The sequence below is a fragment of the Panthera pardus genome, unplaced genomic scaffold, assembly GCF_024362965.1.
Source record: "Panthera pardus isolate Hobbes unplaced genomic scaffold, ASM2436296v1 HiC_scaffold_1, whole genome shotgun sequence".
NCBI classification, from domain to species: domain Eukaryota; kingdom Metazoa; phylum Chordata; class Mammalia; order Carnivora; family Felidae; genus Panthera; species Panthera pardus.
Genome location: NW_026526654.1, coordinates 27,280,200 through 27,298,071, shown reverse-complemented (window position 1 = coordinate 27,298,071; position 17,872 = coordinate 27,280,200). Strand labels below are relative to the sequence as shown.

The following is a 17,872-nucleotide window of genomic DNA, read 5'->3' as shown; positions in this document are numbered from 1 at the left end:
TCCTTCCCTGTCAGGCCTTGAGATGACTGCATTCAAGTGGCTGCCTTCACACACACACACACACACACACACACACACACACACACTTCCCCTTTCCATTTCTATCATCAGTACCCTTCTGGCTTAGATCTATAACTGAAAATAAGGAAGAAGAATCCGTGATGGTGCCTGCATAGCTCTGAATTGACAATCTCCTCCCTTTATATTTCAGTGCAGTTTTGGAGGGATATGTCTTCTTTCCACCCAGCCCATAAGTTAAGTGTTCTAATCAGCTGGTCATTTTTCCCCCTAATACTCACATTGAGTCAACTGCAAGGGAATAGCAATATTGTTTAAGAAAGTATTATGATCAAAGGAAGGGGAAATTGCATCTTCCAGGAAAGCCTGTGTGAAGAGCTAAAAAATGATATGACACTGAACACATGGAAGAGAGAGGGAACACTCAGGACATGAGAGCAGTTATCAAAAGGAAGCCAGTTTGTGCCAAAAATAAATAGCTCTTGTGCTGCCTCTGGCATATCTATCAAAAGATACTAATACTTAATTTTTAAATGAAAATATTACCTTTTATAGTATGAAATTGTTATGTGGAATAAATATATATGTATAAATGTATACATATGTAAGTATATATATGTATACATTTATTTCAATTATTTAAGGGCACTCACTGGTATAGGGACATGGGGAAAATGCCAAGTAGAGACTGGTAAAGCACTGTATTGGATATTTAAAATTTGAATGTATAAATGTTTTATTGAACTTCATAAGATTTTCTGTATTGCCTAAAAGATTATAATGTGAATGAATTATATAATAAGAAGGTACTTTTGTAATTTTAAAGTAAGGAAAATACAAAGACCCCCCCTGCCAAGAACTTATTATCTTGGCAAAATTCATCAGGCCAGAAAGTTATTTGGACTAATTTGAGGTTCAACAACATTTTCACTCTTTGATGGAACAAAACTGAATTTTGAGGTACTAAGGTTGTCATTTGCCCATGCCCTACCTGATGGATGCTTTACTACTGCAGGTGAAGGGCTGTTCCTCAGCTCAACCTTCCTTTCTTCTAATATTTACCTTCTTTAAAAATTTACAGAATATTGACTCAGTTCTACCCTAGTCTTCCCTATTTTCTCTGGGTCTTTTGATAATAGATGCTGACATTTCTGTCTGTCACTCATTCCAACATGTTCTCAGGGTTTATTTGTTTGTTATTTCTCCCTCCTTTAACTTGAGGCTTACAGACCAAAGTAAATTTCTTACTCAGCACCACAGAGGATGGTTCATGATAGTATTCCTGATAATTCCCCTAGTGGCATCTACATCATTACAGAGCTCTCTTCAGGGACACAAAGGGTTTATGTATAACATATTTGAATTACATTTGGCCAGCTGACTTAAAAACAAGATACACTGTCACATTCTAAACTACTTCCTCAGAACATGTTGGTTGAGGGGCACCTAGTGGCTCAGTCCATTGAGCATCCAACTCTTGATTTGGGCTCAGGTCATGATCCCAGGGTTATGGGATCAAGCCCCACCTCAGGTTCTGCACTGAGCCTGGAGCCTACTTGAGTTCTCTCTTTCCCTTTACCCCTCCCCTGCTCATTCTCTCTCTCTCTCAAAAAAAAATTTTTAATTTAAAAAATTAGAACATGCTGGTTTAAATCTTCTATCTCTCCATTGTTCTGGGTATATTTCTATGTACCTGTAGGTCAGCCCCTCAAGATGAAGCAGTAAGAATATCAATAAATATACCTGAATGGTCATCATAATAACAAGACATTTCTACTTTTACTTCTGTCAGAGAGTTCAGAGTCCCACTCGCAAGACCTCTTTCTAGAAAAGCCATCTTAAATCCTTTTTGGACAATTTCCAGATATATTTTTAATTTGAGAAGCAATTTGGGTGGTCCATTGATTCCTAAGATGAGCATGTAAAAAAGATAACATGAGTTGAAAGTCTATGTTTATTTTTGGAATATTCAGTTCTGCAAAAATTTCATGACATAAACTTTTATGAATTTTAAGATGCTTTCAGAAAAAAAATTTAAAAACTCTGTATTAACAAATAAAGTACTAAAAGTAAAGGGAATGCAAGTTTGGTATATAGGTCAGACTTGGCCAAAGAATTGTTGCGACAATTAGAATGTAGATAAATTATATAATTAAAATTTTAAGGACAACTGGGACAACCAAAAGAACTAAAGAACTAAAATTTATAGACTGGAGAGTCCTGCCAACATGGGCTATTTGTCAATGTTTATTTCTCTGGAAGCTTTTTCTGACTGTGGGTAGAGGCTAAGGAGTGGACCTGGCCTGGATGAATCTTGGGGTAAAGTAGACAGTGGTACACAAGACTTCTTTTCTGGAGAGCTATCTGCCGAGTTCTTGGGTATATGTGAGGCTGAGGAACTATGCCAAGGGATTCTAGAAGGCAGAATGAAATCTTCCAGGATCTCACAGTGCTTGGGAGATAAAATCGTTGAAAGGGAGGGGTCTGCCATAAACGTATGGCCAACCCCCAGAACCTCACCCCAGACATTTCTCAGGTTTTGAGGTTGCAGTGGAGAAACAAAGCAAAGAGCTAATCTCAATATCCCTGAAAGCTGGTTGATGCTCATATGGTAATAAAATTAAAATAAACAGAATGAAAAGGTGGACATTTTCACAAAGAACTTGAATCTATGTAAAAAATCAGGTAGGTATTTTAAAACTGAAAAGCCCACTAATTGAACTTAAATCACTGAATAGGTGTAAATCACAGTAAATACAATAAAACCCAAATAAGTGAACGTGAAGAGAGATCCAGATCCACAGAAACAATCTAAACTGAAGAACAGAAATTAGATAAAGCAGAACAAAGCATAAGAGGCCTGGGCCACCATCAAAATGTCTAATATACCTGTAACTGGAGACCAAGAAAGACACGTTAGAGGGAGTAGGAAAGACAAATATTTGAAGACCAATTGGTCAAGAATGTTGTACAACTGATAAAGGAAAAACGTCCGTTCTTAAGAAACTCAACAAAACCTAAGCAACATAATACAAAGAAAACCATAACTAGGTAGATCTTAGTCAAACTGTTGAACCAAGACAAAATGAAAGTCTTAAAACCAAGTAAAAGAGCAAAACTAAGATTTTCAACAAAAACTAAAGACAGTAGAATGGCATCTTTCTGTAACATGCTGAGGGGAAAATTATGCCAATCCAGAATTCTATGACCAGTGAAAATATACATGTAAATGAGGCATAATAAAATCTATTTTGTCACATAAATGTTGAGTGAATGCTTACCTAGCGGACCTGAACTACAAGAAATACTTCAGTTCTTCAGGCTAAGGAAAAATAATTCCTAAAAGAAGCATGAAACTGCAGGAAGCAATGAAGTTCACTGAAAACAAATCTTAAAATATTGGCACAAGAAGAAAATTTGACAATCAGAATGAGCTCTGTATCAATTATAGAAACCATATCTATAGTTAACACATTTTACACACACACACACACACACACTCACACACACTCATACACACACACAGAAATTTCAAGCACAGACAGATTATCTGGTAAATTCTTCTAAAAATATAAGGAATGAATAGATTTAATCTTATACAAGCACTTTCAGGAAATACATACAAAAGAGAGAATTCTTCCTAATTTGCTGTGGGAAGCATATATTGACATTAAAATCTGACAAGGATATTAAAAGGAATTGGGGGGGGGATATTTACCATGAAATACACATGAGAAGGAGGGGTAAATATAAGAATTGGCCTCTGGAATTTATAATATATATTGAAATAAAATGTGATAATGAGAGTGGCTAAATAGTGTTTAACTTTTCTAAGGTTCTTATATTGTTGCTGAAGTGGTAAAACTATTGAAAGTCGTATTGAATACTTATATTCAATAAGTATACTTATTGAAAGTAATAAGTCTAGAATAAATATTATACTATACATAAATATTACAATTATAATATCTAAGATATTCAAAAAGGTGTAACAAGAAGCTAACAAGCAATAAAAAATGATCCATCTACAAATGGCAAGGAAAGGCAAAAATAATAAAAATATTACATAAACATGAAAACAAATGTCATATCTAGAATTTATAAAGAACTCTTAGAAATCCATTAGAAAATGTAGATAACCTGTTTTTTCCTATGGGTAAATGACTTGAAAAGTCACCTTATATTAAAGGATGAAAAAAAAAAATCAAAATCAGGGGCACCTGGGTGGTTCAGTCGATTTGGCATCCCACTTCGGCTCAGGTCATGATCTCACGGTTCTCAGGCCCCCCGTCAGGCTCTGTGATGACAGCTCAGAGCCTGGAACCTGCTTTGGATTCTGTGTCTCCCTCTTTCTCTGCCTCTCCCCTACTCATGTTCTCTCTCTCTCTCTCTCTCTCTCTCTCTCTTTCTTTCTCTCTCAAAAATAAATAAACATCAAAAAAATTTAAAGAAAAAATCAAAATCATATAAAAATAAATCATCTTTTTTAGGTTTTATTTATATTTGAGAGATACAGTGGGAATGGGGGAGGGGCAGAGAGAGGGGGACAGAGGATCTGAAGCAGGCTCTGCGCTTCCCCTAGAGAGCCTGCTAGGGGCTTGAACTCACAATTGGTGAGATCATGACCTGAGCTGAATGAAGTCAGACGCTCAACTAACTGAGCCACCCAGGTACCCCTAGAAATAAATCACTAAAACTATCACTACATGCCCACAAAACAACTAAAATTAAAACAGCCAATATTACCAAGTCTTGAAGAAAGCATGGGATAACTGGAAGTGTCGTGTATTGTTGGTGGAAATTTAAACCTGAAGAACCATATTGGAAATCTATTCTGGCCATGTCTATTAAAGATAAATATTAATATACCCTTTGTCTCAGCAATTCCACTCCTGGATATACACTCAAGATCAATGAATGCTTAAGTCATTCAAAAAATATGCACAACAATATGCAATTAGCATTATTTATCGTAGCCTCAAACTGAGAACAGATGAATAGTCCAATGCTAAATAAGTTGCTGTCTATGCATAAAATGGAACGCCTATATTGCAATTGACAGGGTTCAGGAAAGGCAACGTCAAAATATGACATCATGGCGAATTGAATATTTTGAGCTGAAGAAATTTGAGAAAGGGCAGGTGCAGGAAGGATTTCCCCACCTTCCCCTGAAGCAGGTTTTAAGACCCTAATATGAAAGGTGCTCTCACTATAAACAGGGTAGGGAGTATCCCTATCTCCAAAGACTAGGGACTCAGCTCAGGAGAATCTGAACAACAAGCTTTTTCCCCACTTAGCTCATAGCCTTTTTTGTGGTATCACATTTTCCCATGATTTTCTGCTCTTCATCAAACCTAGCATAAGAATGCTCAGCTTTAACTGCTTCTTCCTAATGAAGGCTCCTGTGTCATATAAAATTCCTATTAAATAAATTTGTATGTTTTTTTCTCTTGTTAATCTGTCTTTTGTTGCAGAGATTGTAGTTGAGAACTTAAAAGGGTAGAAAGAAAAGATACTTTTTCTCCCCTACACAATAATAATGAACAACTGATACATACAATAATATGATAAATGTTTAAAACATAATGTTGAATATAAACAGCCATATACAAGAGGATATATACTACATGATACTATCTTTATTAAATTCATTAACAGGCAAATGAATCTATGTAAGTAGAGATCAGAATAGCAGTTATGTTCTGATTCTTGTTATAGACTGAGATGATAGATTTCTGGGATGCTTGTACTATATTCTAATTTGAGTTGTATTTTTGCATGTATACCTATGCGAAAACTCACTGAACTGTATATTTAAGATCTGTAGACTATATTAATAAATTATACATCAATATTAAGGAGGAAATAAAGCTAGTTTCACTACACAGATACCGACCTCCATGACCTCACAATTTCATATGTAGATATACACCCAACATATATGACCGTTTTTTTTACACTGAAAGACATTTACAAGATTTTCACAACAACAGTATTTTTACATCCAGACGCTCAAAATAATACAATTGTCTACCAACACAATGGGAAATTAAGTTATGGTTCATTGATACTATAGAATAAAATACAGTAATTAAAAAGAATGAATTTCTGCTACATTTGGAATGTCACAGACATGCTTGCATTCATATAAAGTTCCTCAGGAAAAATGAATCTGTGATAGAAGTCAAAATTGTGTTATATTTGGGAGAAGAAAATGAGGCGTAAAAGAGGCTTCCGAAATGCTGGTAATGTTCTGTATCATGCTAATGGTGGTCACATGGCTGAGTTCATGTCGAATTCTTGAGGTTACACACTTATGACTTTTGCACTATTTAGTATGTATCTTTGTATTCAACTGTAAGGGTTATTGTAACGATAGACCACAAATAGTGGCTTAACACAGTGGATTTATTGCATCACAGTTCTGGAGTCTGGAAGTTGGAAATCAAAGAGTCAGCAAGGGTGGGTCCTTCTGAGGGCTGTGAATCTGCTCCATGCCTCTTTCCTAGCTTCTGCTGGTTTTCTGGCAGCATTTGGCCTCCTTGGCTTGTAGGTGTGTCGGCCAACCCTACACTGTCACATACATTTTCCTGCTATCTCCTTGTATAGTGTTCACTCTGTTCATGTCTGGCCCTGTGTTCACATTTCCCCTTTTTATAAGGACAGTAATCATATTGCGTTAGGGCCCACCCTAATGATCTCATTTTCACTTTATTACCTCTGTAAAAACCCTATTTTCAAAGAATGTCATGTTTGGGGTACCTGGGTGACTCAGCCGGTTGAGTGTCCGACTTCAGCTCAGGTCATGATCTTGTGGTCAGTGAGTTCGAGCCCTGCATAGGGCTCTGTCTGACAGCTCAGAACCTGGAGCCTGCTTCGGATTCTGTGTCTCCCTCTCTCTCTGCCCCTCCCCCACTCATGCTGGCTCCCCCCCCAAAAGTAAATAAATAAACATTAAAAATTTAAAAAAAAAAGAAGGTCATGTTTGGTGGTCCTGGAGTTTGGGACTTCAAAATATATTTTTGCAGAAACATGATTCAGCCTATAAGAAACATATATTGTACATTTTAAAACTCCAAAAATTAGGGGTGCCTGGATGGCTCAGTTGGTTGAGCGTCTGACTTTGGCTCAGGTCATGATCTCACAGTTTGTTTGAGTTCGAGCCCCGTGTTGGGCTCTGTGCTAACAGCTCAGAGCCTGGAGCTTGCTTCAGATTCTGTGTCTGCCCCTCCTATGCTCATGCTCTCTCTCTCTCTCTCTCAATAATAAATAAATGTTAAAAAAATTTAAAACAAAACTCCAAAAATTAAAGCTAACAGAAAAAGGAATAGAATTAAAATGTAGGTCAAGGAGGGCTGCAATAACCCTTGATGATAGAATACCTATTTCTTTAAAAAAAAAAAAAATTAAAGTTTTTATTTTGAGAGAGAAAGAGAGACAGCATGTGTCAGGGAGGGGCAGTGAGAGACAGAGAGAGAGAATCCCATGCAGACTCTGCACTGTCAGCACAGAGCCTGATGAGGGGCATGATCCCAGGAAGCAGTGAGATCATGACCTGAGCCAAAACCAAGACCTGGATGCTTACCCGACGGAGCCATCCAAGCTCCCCTAGAATGCCAGTTTCTAAACCAAATGTTAGAATGGCTTGAAACATGTTAGAATTGAAAATTTTAGAGCCAGAAGGCACACTTGGGGACTTTCAACCTCCTCCTTTTCTTTTCAGCTAAAACATTTAGGCTCAGCAAAATTAGAGTTTGTTTAGGCACACATTTAAATTGTTAATGGAAGAATCTAGCCTAGAATCCCAAACACCCACCTACCCTTTCCCCAAGGCAACCACAGCCTCAAATTTTACTAATTTTTCTCAAATTATTTCTAGAATATTTACCAAGATCACAATTCCTTAATCCTGGCTAAGCATATCTTTGTCCATATTTTTTTGGTTTATGTAAAGAAAGCTAGATTAAGGGACTTTCACTGCAAAGGTGAAAATCAGAATGACATGTGTGAAGCTATAACTCTTGTTACCATCTGGCATACACAAGGGTGTCATACTAAATGAGATCAGAACGAGCTCCTTGGAAGTAAACCTTTAATAGACTGGGGAACTTTAAGGGCATCTCTCCTAGAATGTTTTAATAGAGCATCTGAGGATGAGTTCTGCACAGCTGGCCAGTGAAGGCAATCTAGATTAGTTGCGAAAACTAGGTTTTAAATGAATTTGCAATCCGTCACAGTTCTTTCTAAAAGATAATAGAACTTTTGACGAATTAGCAAATAAAAATCTTTTCTAATCTGGAACCCTTACATCGACAATGTATCATGATTAAAGGTTTCCTTTCTCCCTCCCTCCTTTCCTTCCTTCCTTTTATTTTTTTCCCTTGTCTGTTTCTCATGACATCAGGCTTATACAGATCAATCATTCAAGGACAGTGATTCCAACATGTATCAGTTGGATGACATAAATCCTGTAGTCCTGTTAGAAATATATTAAGATAATAAAAAGAAATGGCAAGGGAAAATCTAAATAATGGAAATGCTAATTCCTGTATTCCATGTAAAAATTTCATGGTCTTTCTGTCAGTAGAGATAACTGAATTGCTAACATTGCCAATCCTTTTCTTTTTGACTGAGCCAAGATAAAGCAACATTTAGCAGATGAACTGAGCAAAGAAAACCACTCCCTTAGTAACACAAGAAAAATTAATTATTATACCATTAACTAGCAAATGCATGTAAAGTTAAATTTACCTTTCTGATATGGGTCCCGATTCACTTCTGTAGAGTGTGCTTAATGGAAACCTGATTCACTAGCTGATAATCAGTTATCTAGAATTCATCTTCAGTCAATCCATCCATGTTTTGGAATACTTTCACTTGTTTGCTCAGAGGGAGCAGATGTTCAGTTCTATCTTTGATTTTGGAAATTTGGTCGTTGTGCCTTATAGTGTCAGGAAGATGATACAAGATAATGAGGCAAATTGTTAGGCATGTTCTTAGCAGTAAATTACTAGTACCTTGAGTTGCTGTAGCATCCAAACCAGGGAGAGGCCGTTTCCTGAGGTAATCTGTGTTTTTAGGGCAAACATGCATGTTAGTCTGTATTACATGGTGGTTATTTAAGTATTCTCATGCATATGAAGACCTAGGAACAGAGATATAGGCTTTCAGCATGTTAAAAAATGACTCCTTGATGATAAACCACACCATAAATAATACAAATTCACGCTTCACCCAAGAAATGTAAAATAATGAGATTATTTAATACCTGATTTTTCTGGTTTAGGATGTTCTTTAATTTTAATCATAGACTCACCTGGAACAGCTAGAAACCTGGATGGTGTCTATCCTATAATTGTGCGTGACAATATGCAATGTGATTTGTGTGTGTGTCTATGTAGATATACAATATCTAGTGTGCAATATGCAGTAATGATTTGGAAAATTAATAAACTACTTGGGAAGTAAGATAGCAGCATCAAGAAAACAATTCTCACCTTTTTGGGGGGTGGGGGTGGGGCAATTATAAATGTCATGCCTCATGTCCTACGTAATGAAATGTCTGACTTCAAGAAATTTGCATTACACATCCACTTAGTCCATTGAACATCTTACATGTTTGCAATATAGATAGGCTCCATTCTCCTCCTCCCCTCATCTCCCATGCTCCTGCTTCAGGGTCCTTATACATTGCTTGTCACAAAGTGGCCTTGTTCCTTCCCTGTTGTAGCCGTTGATCTTCTATATCTGTCCAGCTAACTCAGCATGGATGTTTTGATTGAAGGCTCCAAAATTAACTCTGGGGTTGTCTTGTAAGAAATGTTGTGTGTGCATGTGTGTGTGAGTGTGTGTGCGTGTTGTTATTGTTGTTGTTGTTGTTGTTGTTTTCTTCTGTTTTTCTTTTTTAGCAATTCTTTCCGGGTCTTCAGAGTGTTTTCACACAGACGTTTCACAAAAGCCACTTGAGAATTGCTAACATTTGGCATGGGCACTTCCTCTTTTGAAAAAAAAAGAAAAAGTCTCTCAATTTCTCTGAGTTCTTTTTAAGGCTGTGTTTGTATCCCTACTTCCATTTTATTTCTGCACTTACTCATTAGCTTTTAGTTTAAACTCTCCCGTGAGGTCAAACATAGGGGTTGGACTGGAACACACATTAATTATAGACGTATCTGGTCGCTTTTGGCATGGCAGCTCAGAAGACAGAACCGGCCACATTCTGAGTTGAAGATAAGTTTTAGCACAGTGAAAGGAGCCATACAGAATTTTCTTAAGGGGACTAGAAATAAATGATTTCTTGAAGCATTAGAGGCCAGATAGTGAATGTGGTAAGCCTTTTTTAAGTTCAGTATTCTATTTACAAAATCACAAGACTTTTATAAATTGCCAGACTGCCTTGCATAAACTAAATGCCAACAGAACAGTGACCTTTCAAATCACTGGGTAACAGAAGCCGAGATCAGAAAGCTCAAACTTAAAGCAAACACTGACAAGAAATCCTACAGAAATGACTTCTGTGTCTGGTCAACGTAACATAACATGACACACTGTAAAACGTGTTTGGCTTTTTAGGTAGAATGGTCTATTGTGGCTTAACTGCTTTTGAAAATATGCATTTGGAGATCTATGGTTAGGTTAGCTTAACATAAATTATTATTATTTTTTTTAATTTGAAAGAGAAAGAGTGGGAAAATTTGCTAGAAAAAGATCTGTAAAATATGATTGTAATTGTGTTCATAAGGGAGGTGAAAAAAGGATGGACCGGGTTGGGGTCTAGATGGGGTCAGAGTTAGAGGTTTGGGGGAAGGGAAGTTAAATTGCAAAAAAAGATGAGGGCATATTATATAAGAAGTTTTTTTTAAAGGTCTCATTTGAAATATGTAACAGAGATAACTTTAAAAATACATCACGAGGAATTTTGAATCAGAGTTCCAATTTTAAAATGTTATGAGCTTCCGTTGTTTTCCTATTTCCCATACATTTCTTTTTAAGTTTCACTTAAACTGTATGAAAGTGCAGATACCAAGTGCTTTATAACAAAATTAAATTCATATATATGTATATATTTGCGTGTATATATTCAAAGAGATTTTTTATTCTATACTTAAAATATATCTTTAGAGATGCCTTATAACTGATGAAGTGAAAGTATAATTTTTTTCTGTATCTTTAATTTTTTAGTTTGAAGTTTTTCTGTCAACATTTAATTTCAACAACATGTTCTCATCAATAGCATAAACTCAGAAAACAGGTTTTACCATGTCTGCACTTGAATAGATGAGTAGAGGCTCGTGTCTGATGACTAATATTTTCCAAATACATATATACTTCTTGTATATCCGTGTAAATGATTGTAAGGGGACGGAGGAGGAAATATTTTAGAGATGCATTACTATGTATAGGATTTTGAGGCATGTTCAATTGCTTTCACATTTGGAAATTTTGGATGAATATGTTTCTCTTTCACAGCAAACATGTTGTGTATGTGAGCCATCTCTAGCCAGATTTTATTGTAAGTGTTTGAAAGGATATTGCAACTATGGGATATTGCCAGACCGTTAGTAAAAAGCAAATTGAGTCTATTGAGAGATTAATTCACCAGCTGAAAGAAATACATTTGCCTTAGAGTCATCAGATATTCTACCCACCGAACTCATCCTCAAAGATAGCATAACTAATGAGTTTCCTAAACCAATTAAACATAAGCAGGAAGCATCAGTCATCAGAACTGACTATTTTCAGCTAATCAGCTGACTGCACAAACTGCATGGCATTGAGGAAAGGAGGAACACCCTAAAAGTTGTGGGTTTTTTCACTGTCCTCACTCTGCTTCTCAATTTTATGGATGCGGCGTCTTGCACAGGACACTGTAAATGAGTATGGTGCCTTCTACTACATAAAGTGCTTCCCCTTGCATTATTATTCAGTAGAATAAAATAAGTTTTAATGGGCTTAAGTGAGTTGGTTAGAGGCACACAATTAATGTATGTCTGGGACTCAAAATCATGCCCTTCCTCTGTTGTAGTTGTTCTATAAATATGTATGTATTGATTGACTTTCTACCTTTCATGACTTGGGAATAGGTTCAAGTGTTCAAAATACTGCCATCTTTACAACTGGGCAGACTCAGATCAAGTCAAGGCAGGATGAGGATGATCATGGCATGGGTTCCCTTTTTGAAAGACAGAATCAGGGTAACCAGTATCAGTTCCTACCGGTTATAATGATAACTGTGATACAAATAACTAACCATTACTGAGCACTCACAATATGGTAGCACTTTGTATAATTAAACCAATTAATAGTCTCAAAACCTTCCAAACAGATATTGTTCTCTTAATTTACAGATGCAGAGAATGTAGGCCCAGAGAGTAATGTTAAAATTTTAAGGCTTTACATTTTGAAAAATTCTAATATGTTCTATATTTTATGAGTATATGGAACAGCTATCCATGTATGTGATAAAAAGAAGCGATGTTTGATACAGTATGTGGCATGAGTATATCTACTGTAATATGACTGATTTTCATATGTCATTTATAAAAATTGGCTTCTTTATCATTCTACAGGGTCATTTTATTTGTATATATTGCTTTTTTTAAGTGTATTTATTTCTTTTGAGAGAGAGAGAGAGCTGAACAGGGGAGAGGCAGAGAGAGAGAGAGAGAGAAGGAGAGAGAGAGAATCCTAAGCAGGCTCCATGCTGTTTGCATAGAGCCCAATGAGGGGCTCAGTCTCATGAATGGTGAGATCATGACCTGAGCTGAAATCAAGAGTCAGATGCTTAACCAACTGAGTCACCCAGGCGCCCCTGTGTATGTTGCTTTAAATGTGCACATGTGGAACTTGTTTCGTTTTACCTAAAGACATGGGGCAAAAGCTTGTCTTTGATGGAAGCTGTGTATATTTCTCCAAAATGACTTAAGAATAGTAAGTGAAATAACACTTGCCCATGAAGGTGGAGCCAACAGAAAGATGGCGGAGTGATCTGCATGCTGCTCCCAGGCTTTGGAGGAGGAGAGGACGGTAAAGAGCTGATGTCCTGTGAAAGAACAAGAGGCTATTTCATCACCTGGTGACCCAATCATAAAGCTAAAGTTCCCTTCCTACTCTAGAAAAAAATGAATATTTTATATAAATAAGTTTTTGACCCTATCTAGATTCCTGTTCCTAGGTATTCATTTAAAAAGGTAATTTGAATACCCCTTTTCTCTTGAGTTAATAGGGTAGCAAACACAAATATTTTGGGGAAGTATTTCTTGGTATAATCCTTCAGTGTTAAATTTTTATTTCCACAATATTTTAGATGCTTCCTGGAGCACAGGAATGAGATGAACTTCTTACTAAGATCAAAAAGAAAAATAATGTGGCAAGATGACAAAGCTAAATCATCAGTCTGCTTCCCCCACCCCACCCCCAATTTTCACATCATTTCTTTTATTTTGATTGTACCTTGTTGCGTATTCATGTAGACCAATTTGAAAGAAGGAATATAGGGGCACCAGGGTGGCTCAGTCGGTTGGGTGTCCGACTTTGGCTCAGGTCATGATCTCACAGTTTGTGGGTTCGAGCCCTGCATCAGGCTCTACGCTGACAGCTTAGAGCCTGGAGCCTGCTTTGGATTCTGTGTCTCCCTCTCTCTCTGTCCACCCCCCATTCACACTCTGCCTCTCTATCAAAAGTAAATAAACATTAAAAACTTTTTTGAAATAAGGAATATAGGGCCACCTGAGTGGCTCAGTTAGTTAAGTGTCTGACTCTCAGTTTTTGTTCAAGTCATGATCTCATGGTTTCATGAGTTTGAGCCCAGCGTCGGGCTCTGCACTGATGGTGTGGAGCCTGCTTGGGATTCTCTCTCTCTCCCTCTGTCTCTGCCCCTCCCCGACTCATGCTTTCTCTCTTTTTCAAAATAAATAAACTTTAAAAATTTTAAAAAGGAATATATACTGAGTACTTTTTAAGAACTAAGACTATGTCTTCTCCTTTGATGTGAATTATATTCTTCAACATATGTATGAGTTGCATAATATATACTCAATGTCATTGAATAAATAAGTGAATTCATCTACCAGTCAATAAGCATGAATTCAAAAGCTGTTCTAGAATATCATGGCCTCTGAAGATTTGAGTAAAAGTGAAAGCACTTTCCTAAATTAGATGTAAAGGGCGTGGAAGACAGGGTAAATTTAATAAATTATTTTCAAATTGCAAATGAATTAAAACTTATTTATTCAGCATCTATAATGTGGAAATATCCCTCTGGTAATGATTGGGAGCATAAAAATGAGAATATCATGGTCTCATCTTTGAGGAACTTACCATTATTCAGAAAGACACGGCATATGCTCAAGAAAGTTAATTAAGTGCCTGTGAATGGTTCACATAGATTGAAAAGATCCAAGAAATATGTATGGAGTGGGAAAAGAGGTATCTGAGGTTGCACTTGAGATTTAGGATATGATGAATTGTAAAAGAAGAAAGGGGGTATTCTATTCTATGTGGAGGAAAAACAAGAGTTGGAAGTGAGAAAAATATGAAACAAGCACAAACAAAATTATAGACATACAAATTCACACAGTTTCAGTGTGACAAACTGATTGCTCTGAGGCAGAATTTGGGTGCTGGGGGATTGTGCTTAGATATAAGTAACAAAAACAAAGTTTTTAACTGTATTTGAACGGTATTTTGTAGGCCCCATTTCCAAATGTATGTCAGTGGGTGTTGAGAGAGGGGAAGGGGTAATTTGCTTATGTAAATTTGAAAAATGGGAAGTGAGTCTCATCTGTTAAACAAGATTGGCTTACTGTGAGGTTTCTCATGAGCCTTTAGTTCATGGGTATCAAGAAGGGGCCATCATAGGAATTTCACAACCATTTTGCCACAGGATCTCTTTCTGTGATTTGTCTATCTCTAGTGATATTTCTCCTCTAGACACATGTTGGGAACTAGCAGTTTTTGACAGTTAAGGGTCACAAAGAGCAGTAAGGCAGAGAGAAATGACATGGTGAAAGTACTGATTTGGGGAAAATAATTTGGTGGTAGTAGATGGAGAGACTGATGTCCCCTGCAATCAGGGGTTGGGAAGAGAAGTTGTAATGATACATGAATAGTGGAGATGGAAGTTTTATTTTAAGATACAAAGCAGTAGAGTACATTTTTATATCCAATCACTGCTTAGAGATGAAGTATTGTAGCAAGAGCTGCAGATAAGGACTTGTGTGTAATTTGTATACAGGTGAGAGCACAATCTGTCGGGATGGATTCCCAGAAAGAGACTACAAAGGAAGAACAGAGATTTCTGCTATTAACTGAAACATTTATCTTTATTTTACTGGAAGTTTGAGGAGAGAAACGATCAAACTAAGAAGAAATTGGAATAGTTTAATCCAAAAGATGTGGGGTTTGAATAAGGATCTTACTGTGAAAGCTTGTTTTTGTTGATTAGAAATGTATAGGGAATTTTGGCAAGATAAATTTTATCATAGTTGTGAGAACGAAAATGAACATTTGTGGATGTGTGATGATTGAGAAGGAAGAAAATGAACATAGTAAGATGAAACTTTCATGCAGAGGACGCAGAGATATTGACCCCATCAGAGGGAGATAGGATTATTGGGAACCTGGAAGTGTGGGTCAGATAGAATTGTGGATATTTTTTGATGAGTTTGTCTTAGGAAGCAGTGATTATGTCTCATATTCAGGGACTTGGAAACAGTGAGAGGGATTGTGAAGAGGATGAGAAACTGAAACGTGGAGAAAAAGTAAGATATGATGGCTTGTTTCCCGGGGTATGATCTTCTCAGTAAGGGAATGTCTTATGGAATATTAACCTCTTGTTTGGAGGAATATGCAAGAGAATCAGGGGAGACATCTTTTTTTTTTTTTTTTTTTTTTTTAAATTTTTCTTAACGTTTATTTATTTTTGAGACAGAGAGAGACAGACAGAGCATGAACGGGGGAGGGTCAGAGAGAGGGAGACACAGAATCTGAAACAGGCTCCAGGCTCTGAGCTGTCAGCACAGAGCCCGACGCGGGGCTCGAACTCACGGACTGTGAGATCATGACCTGAGCCGAAGTCGGACGCTTAACCGACTGAGCCACCCAGGCGCCCCGGGAGACATCTTTTTGAATTTAACACCTATTAACACATTTAGGAAATGCTAATAAATAGAAATTAATTCTGACCAGAATTTTTTAATTATTTACCGTTTCGTTCTTGTTAGGGAAAAATTAATTTTAAAGAATTGCAATATTTCACAATTTGTGACCTCATTTTATTTTTAATTTTGAAAGCTTATAAAAAAGTCCAGCTTCTTTGATGTAAGTGTTCCTTAAATGCTAAACATATTCATCTTAGTTGTACTGCGGATATTTTACCCTTTGTTTTCCAATATGAAATATTGTCGTTGGGCTGCATGTTTAATTATTGTCTGCCAGTCAATACTATTATCTAGAAAATCTCCTAGAAGTAACAACCCTGATACTTTCATGAAGCACCCTAAAAATTTTAATGCCATTAAGTGTTCAGCAGTGGTACATTTTGTTCATAATATAGCAGTACCCTCTTGTGCTCATGCTTGGTCATATGTTCTATACTGCCTTACAGGGGTGTGTGCCACATACTCAATCATTTCTCTCATCTTAGCTTTAAGTGAAATATTCTATTATTCATGATATCATCTTCTTGAAAAGGAGTTCAGGCATTACCAATATTATTCAAAAATATTACCAGCACTCCCATGCTGTAGGGGGAAATGGCTATTCCATCCATTTTGCTCGTATTAGTAAATAAAATACTTGAGAACCAAGAACCAAGAAGTTGGTTAAATTTCCTAAGTAATTTGTAGAAATGGAAGTGGGATCTAAGTCTTTTGCTCCCAGGTTCAGTTCTGTGCCATATGCATTGGACTATGCATCTGATCCAAGAAAGTTTAAAGCTATATACACATATATGTGCAAAATTCGACATTCTTTTAACGGAATCTTTTCTTGAAGAATATTACTCTATGTTTTGAGAAATTTTGGATTTTTGGCTTACAGCACAGCACAGTAGTATCAACCAATATACTGCAAAGGGAGTTGTGTCGTCCTGGAGTTTGATTGATGGAGTTTGATTGACCAAGCTTAAACATGTTAGTTCAGAGACAAAAGATTCTCCAGCCAAACTATCCATGAGCAAGAAAGCCTGGTTTATTGGCTTTCCAAAGCCTCAAGCAAAGCTTGATTATTGAGCCGATATGCAGATTGTAGATCTTTGTAGCTGTAACAACTTGCCCATTATTTATTATTATTTCAGTAGTTTTAATTTTTCTTACAGACTCAATTTGGTAAAGTATTCTCACCAAAATAGTAGAGCCCCATAAGAAAATCATTCTAATTTAGACACGTTTCTGAATCACTTCGTTAGATGACTTGAGTCTTCCATTAGTAAGTGTTTTTGTATCCATATTTAGTTGTTGCAGGGTAGGTCACCCAAGCCCAACAAGTGGGAACTGCAGATGGGCAGTGGCGGTGGCATGGCTGAACAGGTCAGCGGGGAGTGTGATGATGAAGACGGTTGTGGGGGATCGGGAAGTGGAGAAGTCAAGAGGACGCTGAAAATCACGGACTGTAAGTACATGATTCTAACACCACTTCTGAAGAATTAATTTTGAAATATAATTGAAGATAATTATTATTGTGAATGTAAAGTAATAATGATAGTGAATTCAGAAGCATGCAAAAGGAATTGGAAATGAAAATGACCCCATTTTTAAGTTATTCAGGACATGTATTCTTGGGGGTTTTGTTATCTTTAACTCATGGCTTTGAATGGAAATGGCATTTTTATTTTTTCTGAGAAAGACTAGTGAATGAC

The 17,872-nt window shown here is 36.7% G+C and overlaps 1 protein-coding gene across 1 annotated transcript in view; it reads left to right on the top strand.

The window, feature by feature from the left end:
- GPC5 (glypican 5) overlaps positions 1–17,663 on the top strand; it is a 682,486-nt gene extending 664,823 nt beyond the window's left edge. Inside the window, exon 7 of the mRNA XM_053901416.1 lies at positions 17,469–17,663. Coding sequence (XP_053757391.1) covers positions 17,469–17,663 — 195 coding nt within the window. The remainder of the gene's footprint in view (positions 1–17,468) is intronic.
- Positions 17,664–17,872: the final 209 nt, after the last annotated feature.